The 18,112-nt window shown below is 42.0% G+C and overlaps 1 protein-coding gene across 20 annotated transcripts in view; it reads left to right on the forward strand.

Annotated features, from left to right (window-relative positions):
* Positions 1-18,112, forward strand: part of SERGEF (secretion regulating guanine nucleotide exchange factor) — a 235,620-nt gene that overhangs the window by 19,558 nt on the left and 197,950 nt on the right. For all 20 annotated transcript variants that reach the window (XR_013403975.1, XR_013403973.1, XR_013403974.1 and 17 more), the window contains 2 exons: positions 292-354; positions 4,525-4,683. Coding sequence is in view for 14 of the 20 variants with exons in the window: in XM_077963146.1 (XP_077819272.1) it covers positions 292-354; positions 4,525-4,683 (222 nt within the window). In the remaining 6 variants the exon portion in view is untranslated. The remainder of the gene's footprint in view (positions 1-291; positions 355-4,524; positions 4,684-18,112) is intronic.

An 18,112-nucleotide genomic window follows, 5' to 3' on the forward strand; every position in this document is an offset into this window, starting at 1 on the left:
TACATGGTTGATTCTAGCTTTTCCCCTTTTCATATCTGTACCTTTCCTCCGCTCTTTGATAGTGATGAATCTGGCTCCTTTATCCTGAATATATTTACTTGATTGTTCAATCTCCTGGTGTGTTACCAGGCTCCCTACAATGCCAGCCATCTTCTTGGCCAGTGCTGCTGACTCAGGCCTGCCTGCACTGGCTGAGTGTCTCCCACGCCCATGGTGCTGACTGAGTGTCCCCTCTCTGCCCAGTTGTTTCTGTTATAAATGTAATTCAGAAGAAAATTTTTTCTTTTGTAGGTCTAGAGAATTCTAAAGCAATGTGTGTTCTTGCTGGCTCAGACCACTCAGCTTCATTAACAGGTAGGTACCGGCTCTTTCACGGTTTAACATGCCATCCAGGATTCTCTGTGTGACTGCCTGAAGTGGTGATATTGAAATACAGAGGGAATGTCATAGACTTTGGAGCTAGAATTCTGATGCTATCACTGGTATGCTCTTAGGCAAATTACTTTTCCTTTCTGAGACCATCTTCTTGTCTATAAATGACTTTGTGGGTAGTTATGAGAATTAAATATAATACATATAAATCATGAATAGCAAACATAGGCTCACTTCCATTTCGTCTGAGTTTGCTTCCTTAACTACACAATAAAGATAATAATGTCTTCCTCTCAGGGTAATGGTGGTTGTCAAATCATATAATCAACAGTAAATTTATATATAGCATATATGGATAACACAGTGTATTATATAATTATTAATTCTTTGTAGTTTTCTCATATACCTACGATTAGGAGGGCAGAAGCTGCTGTCTTATCCATCTAATCTGTTTTGGTGTGTATTACAACTGTCTAAGCTTTCTACCTGTGTATACTAAAGTAACCTGTTTTATCCATCTGTATCTTTCCAATCCATTTATCCATCTGTATCTTTCTAATCCATTTATCAATCTCCATTTGTCTATCTATCTACTCTGTTTATCTGTTTTATTTATCTTTAATCTTTGTATCTTAATATCTAATCTATATATCTATATATCTAACTCTAGATACATAGTTTTGTGAATATTTTATATTGTTATATATTTCTCTAATTTATCTACTTCATCTCTTTGATCTATCTGTTTTTCTATCTTAACTGTTTTTTTATTCTACACTATATCTCTCTCTTTGGCTGCGCATTCATCCTTCCATTTGAAACACCGAGCCAATACAGTATAAACTGTCTAGTGACTTTTCCTTCCAAGGCAATACAGCATTTTCTTGAAAGTGACAGTAATCCCTTTTCTTTGGCCCACATTGCCCTGACCCCTGCTGGTAGACTGGAGACTATACATCTGAGAGATTTATAATATTTTGTTTGGTAAGACCTCTCACAGAGTTGAATGTATTCTATTTTTTAAGCAAAGAGGAGGGACTTCCATACTTAGTGTTTTATGTAGAAATTCAGGTGTGTCCATAATATATGTAAATTAATGGTGGTATGCATTCTTCGACTTCAAATTTGCAATGCAGCCCAGCTGAGAAGTTATTTCAAGAGCACAGGAGCCCTAATATGAGAGTTTAAATGCTTTGCAAATTCTGAGCTGCAGATAATTTGTTATTTAATGAATTTAAAACAAACATCTAATAAAAAAGCACCTGCTTTTAACTTACGTCTCACATCAGGTAGATTTATATATTAATATTTGTTAAAAGTGTTGAGTTGAAATGAATCCCACCTATAAGGGACTCCACTGGGTATCTAGTTCCTCCCTTCCTTTTACAGAGGAAGGACTGGAGACCCTAGGGTGAGAAGGGATGTGTTCGTGCCCCACAGTCAATGAGGGATGGAGAAGGCATTCTTTTCTGAGAATAAAAGTAGACTATGAGGTGTTTCTGTTTTGTTCTGATTAATCTGAAATGACTGATGGTATGTAAACCTAGAGCTTGTCTAATTGTTTGTCAACATCAACTTTTTAAAAATTCTTGTTGGTAGTAAATTTAGTATTTCATATGTAGGGCACATTTATTATGGTGTTATTTATATAGAAATGTTGAATATTTTTATTAAGATGTAATTTATATATAATAAATTAAATTTCTTTTAAAGTATACGATTAAAGAATTTACATTTCATTTAAAGTATACAATTTAGTAATTTTTAGTATATTCACAAAATGAAATGATTTTTGATATTTTGAAAATGAGCTAAAGATTGTGGAGATTAATAGCCCTGCTGGGTACTGTGGTTTACACCTGTAATCCCAGCACTTTGGAGGCTGAGGCAGGTGGAATACTTGAGGTCAGGAGTTCAAGACCAGCCTGGCCAACATGGTGAAACCCCATCTCTACTAAAAAATTCAAAATTAGCTGGGCATGGTGGCATGTGCCTGTAATCCCAGCTACTTGGGAGGCTGAGACAGGAGAATCGCGTGAACCCGGGTGACAGAGGTTGCAGTGAGCCAAGATCGCACCACTGTACTCCAGCCTGGGTGACAGAGCAAGACTCCGTGTCAAAAATTTAAAAAAAAAAAAGATTAATAGCCCTCTCTTTCTTCATGTGGTTCAAGCTGTTACACATTGAATTTTGTTCAATGCTCTTTAGACATTTTCTCTGGAGGGGTTGTAGATTATATAACTATTTGGCATTGCAGCATAATTTAATTTTACCTGCTGAGGCAACAGCATAATGATCCTCATCTGGAAGACAGTTTGACTTTCAAAAAGATGGTTTAGAGCTACTAAGATAAGTGAAGTTGTTTACACAGGCTTCATCATCAGTGTCTTCTTTGTAGCTCACCAGTCCACTTAATGGATTGATACTTTGCCGAGGGGGCTTCTTTGCTATCTTGTAAGAGGTCTTCATACTTTGCATACCCTGAGGAAGTCCAGGAGGTTGATCTCTCTCTGGGAATGTAATACACCAGATTCACTTCACAGAACTGCAGAATGTCAGTGTTGCAGGGTCACCTGAGTGACAAAAAGGTTTCAGTGATTTACACTCCCTCATCTTAGAGTTGAGAAGACAGACCTAGAATGTGAAGTGATGTGCCCATTGTCAAACAGTGATCGGGTAGCAGATGGAACTTGAACTGGAGACTTCTGAACCTTAGTCTAATGCCCTTTAATGATACTGTTTGACTTTCCATCAGTTTTTTGGACTATACTAGACTGCCCTAGGGCAAGCAATACTATAAAGTTTTATTGGGAAGCTACAAAATGCAGTGAAAGCAGAAGACCTGACTTCTAGTCCCTATTTGACTCCTTATTAGCCATGTGATCCCTGAAAAGTAATTTAATATCTTCCAGCCTTGATTAATTTATGTTCTAGAACAGTGCTAATAGAAATATAATATGAGCCACAATTTCAAAAAATAAAAGAAACAGGTGGGATTAATTTTAATAATATATCTACTTAACCCAGTATATCCAAAATATTATTTCAACATGTAACCCATATGAAATTATAATGAGCCCCACTCTGTTTGCACTAAGTCTTTGCAGTCCATTGTGTGAGACAGTAGCATTTCACTTATAATGTATCTCAGTTTGGACTAGCAACATCTAAACTGTTTGATAGCCATATGTAGGTGGTGAACTACTGTATTGGATAGTACAGTTGTAGATCCTTGGATTATAAGGGTTGGAAAAGCTGAGGAGTCACAAACTGACTAGCCGTAGGGTAAATTATAGCCCATGGCCTCATTTTGTATGGCTTTCGTTTACAAAGTATTTTTGAATGTGAATGCCTTTTAGGCAGGCACGTACTCCCTGGCTTGCCACAGTCACCCACCAGTTATTCTTGTTACTAGTGTCATATTGTCTGCCCTTCTACACCAACAGCCTTCCCTTCCAATTTTCAGCTGGTGAAACTAAGTCTTAGAGAGGAAGTGATTTGTCCAAGGTCAATAGCTAGTTAGCAGATCCAGGAATAGAAACTAGAGTCACTTGACTCTGAATTTGCTCTCTTTCTGTTAAATCACAATGTCAGTCAGTCACTTTCCTGCTTGTATCACAGGATGATTGTGAGGTTAAAACAAGCTGAAGTGCTATCCAAATGCAATTCTATAGCATTATATTTTCTGCTGGACAGGGCATGCGGTGAAATAATCTTATGTTTAAAAAATTTAAGCTTAAATAATGTATCTTTTAACCTGTTATTTTGAAAGTTAAAGCATTTTTTTTCATACAAAAGGTAGTATAGGCATATATTTTAAAAACGTAGAAAATAGAGAAACATGTCTCATGCACGTGGTAGATGTTGAATAAATATTTGTTGAATGAAAAAATGAAGAGAAAAACCACACATTTTTTTTTCTTGAACTACTAAGAACATTTGGCCTTGTTTTTTATGTGTAGAATTTAAAAAAATCTTGTGATATGTTATTATGCTGTACACAAATTTTGTATCCTGCTTGGCTCCACTCAATGTTGTAATGTAAGTATAAAACGACTTCTTTTAACCACTTATTTTTTAGACTTCTGTTATTTTCCATCATTTTGGACTAATGTTCCCTCACTTCTTTTGTTCCCCTTCTGTTTGTTTAAGATGCAGGAGAGGTCTATGTTTGGGGAAGCAACAAGCATGGGCAACTGGCTACTGAGGCTGCTTTCCTTCCTGTGCCCCAGAAAATAGAAGCACATTGTTTCCAGAATGAAAAGGTCACTGCCGTCTGGAGTGGGTGGACGCACCTGGTTGCTCAGACAGGTGAGACAGTAGCAGAGAACTTACGGTTGGTGAGAGCAGCTGGGGGACAGCTGTCTAAGCAGCTGTGAGTGCTTGGGGTTAAGGCTTTTTATTGATGAAAGCTTAAGGATCAGCGACGGGGATACTGGGGTCTAGTTCTGCCATCAGCCAGATATGTGGCTTTTCTTCTCAGGGTCACAGGTTTGTACCCAAAAAGATAAGCCTGGGTTAAGTTAACTCCTTCCGGTCCTAAGAGCCCATGAGGTTTTGAGAAGGGATCCATTGCAGCAAGCGTCACCCAGAAATTTGCCCAGCTTGTTGGGAAGTCCCTACTTTGTCATAGCTATTTGCATTTCTAAGTCTACATTAAAAGCATCGGAAAATGTTAAGTGAAAGATAAATATCTCAAGATTCAAGTAGGAGCACTATTTTGATTCGTAGCTGGCATGGTATTCTGATTTAAACTTTTGTGTTGACCGTAATAAACTATGTATATTGGTTCAGACATCTCATAGATTCCCTCAAATGTTCTCACATCGTGCCATACAGCTTTTGGCATCTTCATCTTTTCCTGAATCTTTATTTGTTTCTCATCTTTCCCTTAGGGCGGTTCTGCTTTCCTGGCCTTCATATTCTTGCCCCTGCCTGTTGATTTTCACAGAGTTCCCCAGCCAATTTGCAATTCCCAAGATCTGTTATCATGTCAAAGTATTCTGAGCTTCAGGGGTTCTCAGGAGTCCCCTTACCTACTCCTGTCCTGCTTGCTAGCTACACATACATCTCTAGACTCCCAAATACCTAGTGATTCTTATTTTCAGGAATTTCTGGCTTTTGCAGGTTTTCAGGTCAGCTTCAGCTATCCTTGGTAAGTCACACATACTACACATTTCTATACACAAATGTAGACTTATGAGCAGTCATATCTATGATGCTTTTAATTGGTCTTTTAAAACATTTCATGATCATTTTGAAACAGTGGCCTGAATAACAAAGATGTATAATGGCTTTCCATATTACTACTTTGGAGGATGCTCTAAGGAAAGTGTGTCATTCATTTAGGAGGACGGTCATCACTTTCCTCAAAGAGATTCAGATTGCTTGAAGATTGGGCTTATCTACAGAAGCTTTTCCTAAAGAGACTCCCTGAGCATGGTAGCTGGGTTTTGTGTGTGTGTAATTGTTGGTATCTCTCTTTTGTTTCAGATAATAAGCTCTGTGAAGGAAGCCACCAGATTAGTCTTGCTCACTTCTGTGTCTCCACTGCCTATCAGAGAATGTACTCATTTTCCTGCATCAAACTCTTTATAGTTAAAAGAGACTTCACATATACAAATGCATATAAGGCAGGGTAGATAGCTAGGATTTCTGACCTCTTTCCTGGGACTTAGATGTTCATGAACAGAAAGCTTGTTTGTCTTTTTGGATTCTGGTGTCCAACCAAGTAGGTTAATGTTTATTAGGCACCTATTGAGCAATGTGTTAAGCCTTGGGGAAATGGAGGAGAAAAGACATAGGCCATATCTTCCCACTAGAATGTATGTAGATAGGTATAAGTCTGAGAATATAGAGATGGAAAACTTTATCATCCATCCATCATACAAATGGTGAGGGTCTTTTTATGTACTGTGCCTTGTACTAGATGTAAATCTTGGCGTTAACGAGTCCACTGTCCATTAGGGGTGATAGACCTATGATAAAATTTTACTATATTCCAGTATGAGATGTGCAACAGTAGAGCTAAGTACAAAGTGCAAAGGTCGCTTAGAAATTAGCAGTCATCTTGAGTGATTGGGTGTTCATAGGTAGGCATTTCATGGTTAGTCAGTCTTCCAAGAATTGCAGTACATTAAAATACACTTACTACCAAATGGTGGTGAATTTGGTTGAGTCTGTCAGTAAACCCTTTAACTAGTTAGGTAGTTGACTAATGAAAGACATAAAGATGTTGCTTCGTTGATTTTAGCTTTGAAGCATTATAACTGAGGTGATTCCCGCATCTGGGCCAGCAGCCCAGCCCTTGGGGTGGGAGGTTGGAACCCATGTCTCTGACACTGAGTCACCCCAGCTCCTCTGGAGCTCAGCTTCAGGTTCCTGCCTCCTTTCAAGAGCATGAGTTTTTGGTAACGTTTCAGCTATTTAATTAGCTTGTTAATTCGGATTGCTTGTTTTTGTACATTGCCACTTACTCCTTTATCCTAAGTCCAGAATGGTTAAACCTGGGAGGTTTGAATGTCCTGGTTTTTGTACTGAATTTTGGGTAAATGGGAGTTTCCTGTTGTTTGATTCACCAATTTTGTGTTCCTTCCACAGCAGTGGAGGCCTGTGCTCTGGCCCAGTGTCATTGAGAAGAAACACCCAGGGCTTCTATTTAATCAGACTCAGCGCTCACATTAATGGGAATAAGGTTTCCTCACAGGGTCAGGAGCAGCTCATTAGTGGAACAAGGAGTTATTTGACTCTAGTTGTTTTCACAAGCTCCAGTGGTGAATTGTTCCTGGAACGAACTTGCAGGCCACATCAGCACAGAGGCTGCTCTCAGTCTCATTCTGGGAGGCATTAGTTGTGTGATATTGATTAAAAAAGAATTTATGCACAGACACTATTGGCGTCTAATGGGTAGAGGCCAGGGATGCTGCTAAACATCCTATAATGCAAGGACAGCCCCCTATAACAAAGAATTATCTAGCCCCAAATGTTAATAGTGTCAAGATTGAGAAACACTGCTCAATACTGGACATCCCCAGTGGTAGGTGCTTAGCTAGGGCAGTTCACACGGTATCAGAATAACTTTATAGATTGTCTGTATGGGAATCTGTGATGTGTTCTCTGCCCTCCCCTCTCAGGAGTCTGTCTGATGCCTGCCTGCAGTGTTTGTGATGGAAAAATACTTTTCTGTTAGTCAGAGGCACTTGGAAAGAGTCCAAGAGAACCTGTTCTAATCTGGGAGAGTTGGCAAGGGTACCTGTGTCTCAGGCTCATGGTGCTGCATTCTAGAAACCTTTCCCAAGCTGCTTAATGTTGCTGATCATTGTTCTCAGGAACTTCATGGGACTCCTGGGTGACTTTATTCAGGCTCAGTGACCTGCAGGTGTCTCATCTGAGATTCATGGTTTCCTGGCTGGAGGTGCTTCTAGTGAGAGTTGGATGGCAGATCTGGGTGCCTTCCTGGTTTGTTGACCTTGATTAAGTCACTTTACCTGTCTAGGCCTCAGTTTCCTCAACTCTGAAGTTTGATATTAAAACCTGCCTGCATTCTACATAGGGCTGCTGTGATGTTCAAATGAACGAGTCTGTGAAAGATCCCAACTATTGTAAAATGCATACATAAGTGATGGCTGCCTGGGATATGTAAGTAAATTAAAGACTTAGTAGTGGCTTTTAGAAAGACTTCTATTTCCACAGGGTTAATGTGACCTTGAGACTACTAGCCTGAAACTCATGAGCTGGCCAGGGATGCCATACTCTTTCTCACACCTCCATGTGAAGAGACCACCAAACAGGCTTTGTGTGAGCAACAAGGCTGTTTATTTCACCTGGATGCAGGTGGGCTGAGTCCGAAAAGAGTTAGTGAAGGGAGATAGGGGTGGGGCCATTTTATAGGATTTGGGTAGGTAGTAGAAAATTAGTCAAAGGGGGTTATTCTTTGGCAGGCAAGGGTGGAGGTCACAAGGTGCTCAGTGGGGGAACTTTTGAGGCAGGATGAGCCAGGAGAAGGAATTTCACCAGGTAATATCATCAGTTAAGGCAGGAACAGGCCATTTTCACTTCTTTTGTGATTCTTCAGTTACTTCAGGCCATCTGGATGTATACGTGCAGGTAACGGGATATGATGGCTTAGCTTGGGCTCAGAGGCCTGAGATACTCATTATCAAACTCTGGCAGCAAAGTTTCCTAAAGTCTTTTACTTGCATGCAGTAGGCAAGTGGCTCTTTCATATTATCAACAACCTGGAAGATTTTTGTGGCCTAATTTGTAATATTACCTATTAAAATTCATGGTACTCATCCCAATTTGTAATTGTATACATCTCTTTGTATTCTTATTTGTTTAATGTCTAGACTGTAAATTACACGAGAGCAGTGTCTGTTTTGTTCATGGCCATATCCCCAGCATCTGGCACAGGCCTGATACATAACAGATGGTCAGTAACTAAGTGCTGAATGAATAAGTAAATGGCAAGGTAGAGAAAAACCTGGGCTTTGAAGTCAGCTAGATGGAGGCTTGAATCTTAGCTCTCTTAACCTACTGATTGTGTGACTGTGGGCAGCTCCACCTCTCTCTGTCTCCATTGTCACCACCCTGGTTCAGCCCACTGTCACCTCTTAACTGAATCCGGCAGTAGCCTTTAACTGGTGTCCTGGTCTTCCCATATTTACTCCTTGATATAGTTTGGATGTGTGTCCCCACTCAAATCTCATGTTGAAATGTAATCCCCAGTGTTGGGGGTGGGGCCTGATGGGAGGTGATTGGGTCACGGGGGTACATTTCTCAAGAATGGTTTAGTACCATTCTTCTTGGTACTGTTCTTGCCATTGTGAGTGAGTTCTCATGAGATCTGGTTGTTTAAAAGTGTGTACCATTTCCCCCCTTGCTGTCTTTCTCCTGCTCTTGTCAGATGACGTCCAAGCTCCCGCTTCCTCTTCCACCATGATTGTACACTTCCAGAGGCCTCCCCAGAAGCTGATGCTTGAGCTTTGCTTCCTGTATAGCCTGCAGAACTGTAAGCCAATTAAACCTCTTCTCTTTATCAATTACCCAGTCTTAAGTATTCTTTATAGGAATGTGAGAATGGACTAATACCCTCCCTCTCCCCTCCAACCCATTCTTCATACCCCAGTTGAAAGATCTCTTCAAAGCCATTGCGTCACATTCAGATGGCTTCCCCTTGCTCCTAAGATAAAAATATAATCCTTAGTGGCCCTACAGGTCCTGTGTGATCTGCTCTCTGCTGACCTTTCCAGTCCCATTTCTCACCATGCTAGTTCTTGATCCCTATCCAGTCTGCACTCTGGCCTTTGCTTGGTTCCTTGAAAGCATCATTCATTTCCCACCATAGTGCCTTTGCACCTGATATTCCCTCTATTTGGCCACTTATCTGTGCACCTCTTCTTCAGTTTGACTTAGCTAAATCCTTTTTTTAAAAATCTTAATCCTTAACTTAGGTATCTGGGAGAACTTCTCTTGACATTGCTGACTAAGTCACTTCTCCTTTTTTTTCTGTTCTCATAGCACCATAAACCTCTCTTTTGTGCTATTTTTTGGTAGCATTCTTTGACTAATTTCCTTTCCCACTAGACTGTAAGCTCTGTGAGGGTAGAAGCCATCCTTGCTTTTGCCTACTTAAGACATGTTAGACAAATGAAAAAACCTGATTTCTTTGAACTTATTTCCTTATTAGGAAAATGGGGAAATAACTGCTGACCTGATATGAGGATTGAAAGAGATGATGTATTAAAGCATCCAGCACAGGACTGGCTCTTATGTCTTTTTAAGACACATTAGCTCCCACTACTCTTTTGGAAACTCATGAGCTCTCTGGAGATCACATGCTCCATTTCTTCTCTTTATGTCAGAGGTCTCTGCGGGGCTGGATGTGAATGTCTCTGGATAGGTAACAAGTTGATCAGAACACTCCTGAAGAGTACAGAAAGATCAGTGCTTACAAATGCTAAGTGCTGGTTGCTGGTGGTGTATTAGAATTTCAAGGGGAATGATTTATACAAGATCTAAACCTTTATGTGGAGTTGGTCAGAATGTCTAGAATCCAGTTGCTTTTGGGATGCTGGAAGCTTTCCCTGGATCCTACAGTATCCCAAAGTAGCCTTGTGGTCTTACAAGGGATATGGATTGAAAAAGTGAGAACAAATACAGAGAGTTCTTTGACATTCTTTACTTTCTTCAGTGTCACCTTAAAAAGCCCATGAGTCTTAGAAGTTTTAGAGAATCAATGATGAAAGAAGCAACTTCCTCGCTTTGCAAATGAAAAAAACTGAAACCAAGAGGAGAGAAAGTGACTTTATGGCAACTTTAAGCTAGAAATCCAGTTCTACTTTCCAGTGAAATTTTCCCCCTTCCATTTGATTCGTGGTTATGTCCTTTTGATTGAGATTTTTTTATTCTTTTGTTTTCCTAAAGAGGGGAATTGTATGGTACGTATGAAAGGGACTAGCTGTTAGCTACTCTTTCAAGTGTCACAGCCCAAGAAATTATTTTATTGCATTTGATGTCTAAGCATTAGTGAAATTCAAGCCCGGCCATTGATTCACACTAAACTGAGTTTATAAATATACCTAATGCTGATTTTTCTGTTTTGGGGCCAAGATCCTTTTCAGAATAGGGTGACAGTATACATTACTCCATCTTCTTTGGGACCATACATCATGAAACTTCAACCAAGCTCAGGGAGATTCTGACCTCATGGGCTCTATTTAAAGCAGGTGCTTTGGAATTAATGATGCTTGTTCTTTAGAACTTTGAAAACCCAATGGGTGAAAGTCAAGCTGAGCCCAAAGGCTTATTTTGAAATGGATACTTTTTGATTCTTATTAAAGTCATGAGTTTTTATCCTAGAATACTTAGAATGTCAGTAATGGATAGAAACTTACAGATCATCTGGCCTTAATTCCTCAGTTTAGAGATGTGAAAACTGAGGACTAAATAGGGGAGACACAGTGAGTGAGTCAAGGAACTAGGACCAGAACTCAATCAAGTCTCATGACTCTCAGCACAGTGTTCTTTCTGCCTTGTTACATTCTTTCCAGAGATGATGAGGAAGTGTGGACCACTTAACTAGTCAAATCCAGGGACCTGAACCAGGAAGATAGTTCCTTCTGTGTCAGATGTTCTGCTTTGGCCAGGCATGGTGTCTCACATCTGTAATTCCAACACTTTGGGAGGCTGAGGCAGGTGGATTTCTTGAGCCCAGGAGTTTGAGATCAGCCTGGGCAATATGGCAAAACTCCATCTCTACAAAAAAATATATAAAAATATTATCTAGGTGTGGTGGTGCGTGCCTGTGGTCCCAGCTACTTGGGAGGCTGGGGCAGGAGTATGGCTTGAGGCCAGGAGGTGGAGGTTGCAGTAAGCCAAGATTGCACCACTGCAGTCCAGCCTGGGTTGACAGAGTGAGACCCTGTCTCACAGAGAAAAAAAAAGTTCTGCTTCAAGAAAACACTTATTCTTACCTGAAGAGTGCAGCCATAGATTCCTTTAAGGATATATGTGTGGAGTAGAAACTGGGAAATGGTGCCTGAGAAGCGAGGGTCAGGAGGCCATTCTGGGATTCACAGAAGCAGCTGCATGAGAATGCAGCAGCAATCATAACTCTCATGGACCACCTTTATCACTATCAAGTACTTTCACATCCGTGTTCTCATATGAAGTTGGCAAGATGAGTAGTAGTATCCTTACTTCACAGAAGAGTCCCTAATTGGTTAATGGCATTGCTCTGTTTCACGTAGATGGACAGAGCTAAAACTTGAATCCCATCTTTTGTCCCCAAGCCTGCTATTCTAATTCCAGATCTTGTGTTTCTCAGAGAGCTCTAACTCATCAGCGAAACTTCTTTTACTGTTCAAAGAAGCATCTTTCTCCAACTATTGCCAGTGATACTACATTTCAGCAAGCAATTGGAAGGAAATTCGTAGGTATCTTTAGTCCGTTAGCAGATATTTGTGAAATGCTTCTCTATATGTATATAGCACTATGCTACAGAATACAGGGGAATTTAAAATCCAGAACCACCTTTAGGAAGCTTTTGGTTGGATGAACAATTAAATATTTAGTAGAAGAATAAAAAGAATGTAGCCAAGGGCCAAAGGAGTGGCCCAGACACTGCAGGCTCTAGGATTTCAGGGGAAGGAGAGGTCAGTGTGGGTGAGGTTGGTCAGGGAAGGGTGTGAAATTGTGGTTGGGCTTTGGGAAGGTCACATTTTAATAGACGGAGAGTTTGACTTGGTTCTCTTGCTTTCTCTTTGTCCTCTGGCAAGACACTAAACTCTCTGGCCCCCTCTCTTCCATCTGGCCAGTACGTTGACATAATGATCTTTAAGGGTCATTCCAGCTCTGAAATTCTATCCTATAAAAAATAAAACTGGCCTAAAGAAATGGTCATGGATGCATTCAAAGATTAAGTATAATGCCATTTACTGCAGCCTAATTTATAATGACAAAAACAAAGGTATGGAAACAAATGAAATTGAAGAGAGATTGGTTAAACGAATGATGGCAGAGCCATATGTTGGAATATTATATTGTCATTAAATAGAATGTTTTAGAAGGATATTTAATGACAGGAATATGCTCATGGTATAGTAAGTGAAAAGAATGATTAACTATACTGTAACTTCTAATTTGTTGAAAGAAAAGAAGAATGCATAGAAAAGACTAGAAGGAAATGGGCCAGGTGGGATTATGAGTGAATTTTGTTTTCTATGCTGAATTTTGAATATTTTCAATTTGATTATATCTCCTATAAATACTATTTTAAAGTTAATGAATAAAATCACTTACCCCTCAGTGCAAGAGACTGGCTCCTTTGCCATCTCTTCCCATGTATATGTCCTTGACAAGTCACTTGCGCGGGCCTCAGTTGGGAGGTTGCGTGGAAGAGAGGCAAGATACTTTAGCAGGAGGCAGGAGAGTGACCATCTATTTTTGGCTCAGTCATGAGTCAGCTTTGTGACTTTGGGTAAGTCCCTCCTGAACATCCCTGAGCCTCAATTTCTTCATCCGAAGAGGGGAATTAGAGGTCACAAAAGATCCTTCAAGTTGCGAAATATATTTGTTCCTAAAGATGGATAATTTCTCCACTATTGTGGAACTGGCTAAGAGGCCTCTTTGGCTTCTTGAGCCTGGCCTCTTTCTTTTCTCTTCCGCTCCCCTGCACTTGGGCTCTGCTGGCTGCAGGCTGATTTCTGTTACTCAGAGTTCAGGGTGAATTGGAGTAAAAGTTGAGTGTCAGGGGCTCTGCGCAGGTAGGGTGTAGTGACAGCACTGAACCACTAGAGGGAAGCATTGTTTGATTACTTTCTCCTTTCCCATTTTTAGCTGCTGTGTCTGCAGGTGAAGATTAGCCTTGATTTGCCTGGGGGTTTCAAATTCTAGCATTTTAGAATTAAAAGGACTTTGAAGATCATCCAATAAAACCCCGGTATGCTGCAGATGTGAGATGATAGAGGCTTGATAAAGCAAGCGACCTAGTTAAAGTCACACAATGTGTTTTTTTCAGGGTCTACACTATAAAGGAAGGCTGCAGACAGAGCCAAGGGTGTAATCAGTTGAGTCCACAAAGAATAGACAGGTCCCATGTTGTGCAGAAACCTAAAGGATCTACTTGTATACTTGGATTCACTGAGCTCCTCTAGCCAGGTGTTAAGAGGCCTGGAGATAGAGAAGAAAAGATATAACCCTGCCCTGAGGAGCTGCTGTCTGGCAGGGGGAAGCATGCACAAACACACAATGCTTCCCCAGGTGTCTTCCCCACTGTTTGGTGGTCTGCCTAGTCTAGGATCCAGGCTGTGGTGGTGGCTTGGAGGCTGGTTTGTGGAAGACCCTGCAGGTGTTCTTATGAATGATCACCTCCAAGATTAGGGAGATACATTGGGTACCCTAAGTTTGTATTTCCAGTTAACTTCTGCAAGCAGTGCTTAGCCCGTTCATGTGCCATGCCTTACCTTTTCTTGAGGTTTGCGAGGAGTCCTGGCAGTTTTTTCTCCACCTTCAACCTTGTTCCTTGGCTCTAGGCTGACTTTATTTTTGGTTTGCAGGTACCCACCAGCCCTAAGCGTTGTGGTAAAGTGAAATCATATACTGGCTTGGGAGCCAGGCAGCTCTGTGACCTTGCGCAGGTTACCTTCTGTCTTTGAGAAGGGAGTTCATGCTCTCAGCTGCAGCTGTGTCATCTCTGATAGAGAGATGAAGTTTTGTCATTGTATTTGGATTTTGTGTTTGGCAGTGAATACCCATTGATCTGTGGTCTAGAGAAGTGTAGCATGTGTGTACCTGAAGCAGAAGCAAGAGCCACCCTCTGAAGTGGGTATATTTGAGAAGGGGCCGGGCCTGTAGGGCCACCAGATGGCAGCAGCAGGCAGCCAGATAGCCTTGGGATGAGGCTGGTAGGGTCATTCCGGAATTAGCAAGGTCAGAGCTGAAAGGGCCCCTAGAGGTCATCCACGCTCTCCCCCTTTTTGTATGGATGGGAGAACCTAGGCCCAGAAAGGGAAAGGAGCTTGCGTAAGGACACACCCTGAGTTAATAGCTGATAGTCCTTTCTCTTAAGAGGAACTGAGACTGGGCTGACCTCTAGCTGGCTGCCCCATGGAGATCCAGGGGACAAGAGCCAGTGAGCCAGCTGTGGGAGAGGACCTGGCAGTGGCAGTTAACTGTTTGCCTTTTTCCTGATTTCTTCAAGGGCCTTGTCTTAATGATTTTCACCTTCTCACTCACAGCAAAAGCAATGTGCATGTCTTTTCTGCTCGCCTCTGCCCTCTCCAGTTCTCCTCCTCAGTTCTCTGGGGCAAGGCTTCCCATCACACTGTGCAATGGATAGAATTAGGGGTCATCTCTTAAGCCCTATACCCCACAGATGGGCAGGCCCAGGGCCTTGCCAGAGGCGTGCTGAAGACATGAGTTAGCACAATTGGTTGAATAAGAACAATTTTTTTTTTTTTTTTTTAAATTTCCAAGGGGATCAGGATAGGGCAGGGAGCCAGTGTTTGCCAAGTACTTACTATGTACTAGGTGCTCTGCCAGGTACTGCTCTGCAGCCTGAGGGCAATACTCCTGTAGCCCCTTAAGGTAGGGTTCATTTCCCTTCATTCTAAGTGAGAATTGAGGCTCAGAGAGGCTAAGTGGCTTGCATAAAGTACCATAGCTAGTTAGAAAGCAAAGCAGACTCTTGAATCCCACTGTGTTTGATATCAAAGCTTATTTTATTTCATCATGCCACTGCCTCTCAAGGTGACCTTACTGGAAATGTGGCAAGTGACTGTCTTATTCCATTCAGGCTGCTATACCAAGTAATATAGACTGGGTGGCTTATAAACAATAGAAACCTATATCTTACAGTTCTGGAGGCTGGGAAGTCCTAATCAAAGTGCCAGAAGATTTGGTGTCTGGTGATGGCCTGCCTCCTGGTTCCCCTTCTTGCTATGCCTCACATGGCAGAAGAAGTGAAGGAGCTCTCTGGGGTTTTGTTTATAAGGCCACTGATCCCATTCATGAGGGCCCTACCTTCATGACCTCATCACATCCCACAGGCCTCGTCTCCGTAATGTTAAGGGTTAGGATTTCAACATGTGAATTTAATGGGGACACAAACATTCAGTCCGTAGCAGCCCTTTAGGCTTTAGGGAGGGGGCAGCAGATATTTTGTCTCTCCTTCCTGGAGAAAGCTTCTGGGGGAGTTGTGGTGGTGAACTGCAAGAGGGAGGAGGCCTTTGAAGTAGGAAAGGGCAGGTCTTTATGGAGCAGGTTAGGGAGTGGTGGCTGGTGTTCTAAAGCCCACTGAGAAATGGTTAAATACCTTTCCCCTCTGTTCCTGTGTTCTAGCAGTTCCTTCTTCCAGGAATGCTTGTCTCTGTGATTCTTGCATAGCTACTGCCTTACTTCCATTGGTTCTTGTCCAAATGTCACCTCTTATACTCTATTCCCTTCACTGCGTTATTTTTCATCATAGCAGTTTTCACTGCCTGAAATCATAGTGTCATTTTTGTTTATTTGTTGTCATTCTCTCCTAACAGAATGTGAGCCCCACAAGGTTAGGGACTTGGTCTGCTTTATTCACCGCTAGATTTCTCCAAACATAGGGGAGAGACTCGAGTGCTGGTAGCATGGAATGGGTAGAACTCTTGGACGTGGAAGCTATGCTGTTTCCAATGGCTGTGTTTAGGAGACACAGCCTATAGCCAGCCCTGTCCTCTTCCTACTTTCTTGGAGAAGCCCAGATCAGAGAGCCTCAGCTCCCTGAGGCTGACAGCAATGTCTGGTGCCCCAGGGTTTTAAGACCAGTTTTGCTCCTGCCTATCTGCAAGGCCTTGCCTTGGGACCTTGGCTTCCGCGATCTGTCCATAGTGAGTGGGGTGACCAGCCATGCTGCAAGCTCACCAGATGGTTCTGGGAATGGTGCAGAGGTCCCTGGCAGAGAGTTCAGTTTCCATTCAAAGAATCTTCCTCTTTCCTGATGGAGATTGATTTGTTCCAGGAGTGCTCTAAAAGTGAGCATTGAGTTACTGGCCTATGATTTTGCCATCATTTTTAGGTTCTTGACAGATGGCACTCTGCTTGCCCTTTTTCAGGGGACCTTGCCTGTCCCATGGGTGCTCTCAGTAATCATAGTGACGGCCGGGCACGGTGGCTCACTCCTGTAATACCAGCACTTTGGGAGGCTGAGGCAGGCGGATCATGAGGTCAGGAGTTTGAGACCAGCATGGCCAATATGGTGAAACCCCATCGCTGCAAAAAAAAAAAAAAAAAAAAAAAAATTAGCCGGGTGTGGTGGTGTACGTCTGTGGTCCCAGCTACTCGGGAGGCTGAGGCAAGAGAGTCACTTGAACCCTGGAGGCAGAGGTTGCAGTGAGCCAAGATCGCGCCACTGCTCTCTAGCCTGAGCGACAGAGTGAGACTCCGTCTCAAAAATAAATAAATAAATAAATAAATAAATAAATCACAGTGACCACCAGTACCTTAAAGTGCTCTCAACGTGTGTCAAGGTGAAAGCAACCCATTCTGAGGAATATTGGAGGAACCAACTCTTGCCCAATCTAAGAGTGACTTTTTACCTTAGGAGGAAGCTTAATGTAGCCAAAAGAACCCTGAAGAGCTAGGTTTAAGTTCTAATTTGGCTATTTGTTGGCCGTGTGATCTTGGGCAAATCATTGGGCCTGAACTTCCTCACCTGTAAAATGAGAACCTTAACTCCTAATTTGTCTGCTTCACAGGGGTGTCTTATATCATTTACTCATTCGCAGTTCCTCCCTTTATTCCTTCACTCATTTGTTCAACAAATATTTGTTGCATAGGCAGAAGTGAGGGGAGGGCATTCCAAGCAGAAGCAATACTGCGAAAAAATCCGTAGAAGTGGGAAGTGCTCTGTGGTGTAGTTTGCTTCACCTGGGCCAGATGATAAGAGACCAGGAACTTTTGGGTATAATGGGAATGGGTCCTTGTTGAGGCATTACTCTGTGAGCAGTGGAGGAGCAGCTGGAGGTTTCTGTGAGGGGTGGGGGTGTGTGAGAAATGTAAACATTGAAAGGAGACACCATGACTCTGGGTGGCTCTTGCTGGCTCCTCTGTTGAGGCCTCATGCTTGCTTTCTGCTCATTGCTGTGGCTGAATTAGAGGTACTCTGAATTCTTAGGGGTGCCCCTTTCAGGGGCTCAGGTGATTATGAGAATCTACGAGATGGGGAGATGGGTGGGACTGGAGTCATCTGGTTCATTAGCCTTTCTTC

Source organism: Macaca mulatta, chromosome 14 (genome assembly GCF_049350105.2).
Source record: "Macaca mulatta isolate MMU2019108-1 chromosome 14, T2T-MMU8v2.0, whole genome shotgun sequence".
Classification (NCBI taxonomy): domain Eukaryota; kingdom Metazoa; phylum Chordata; class Mammalia; order Primates; family Cercopithecidae; genus Macaca; species Macaca mulatta.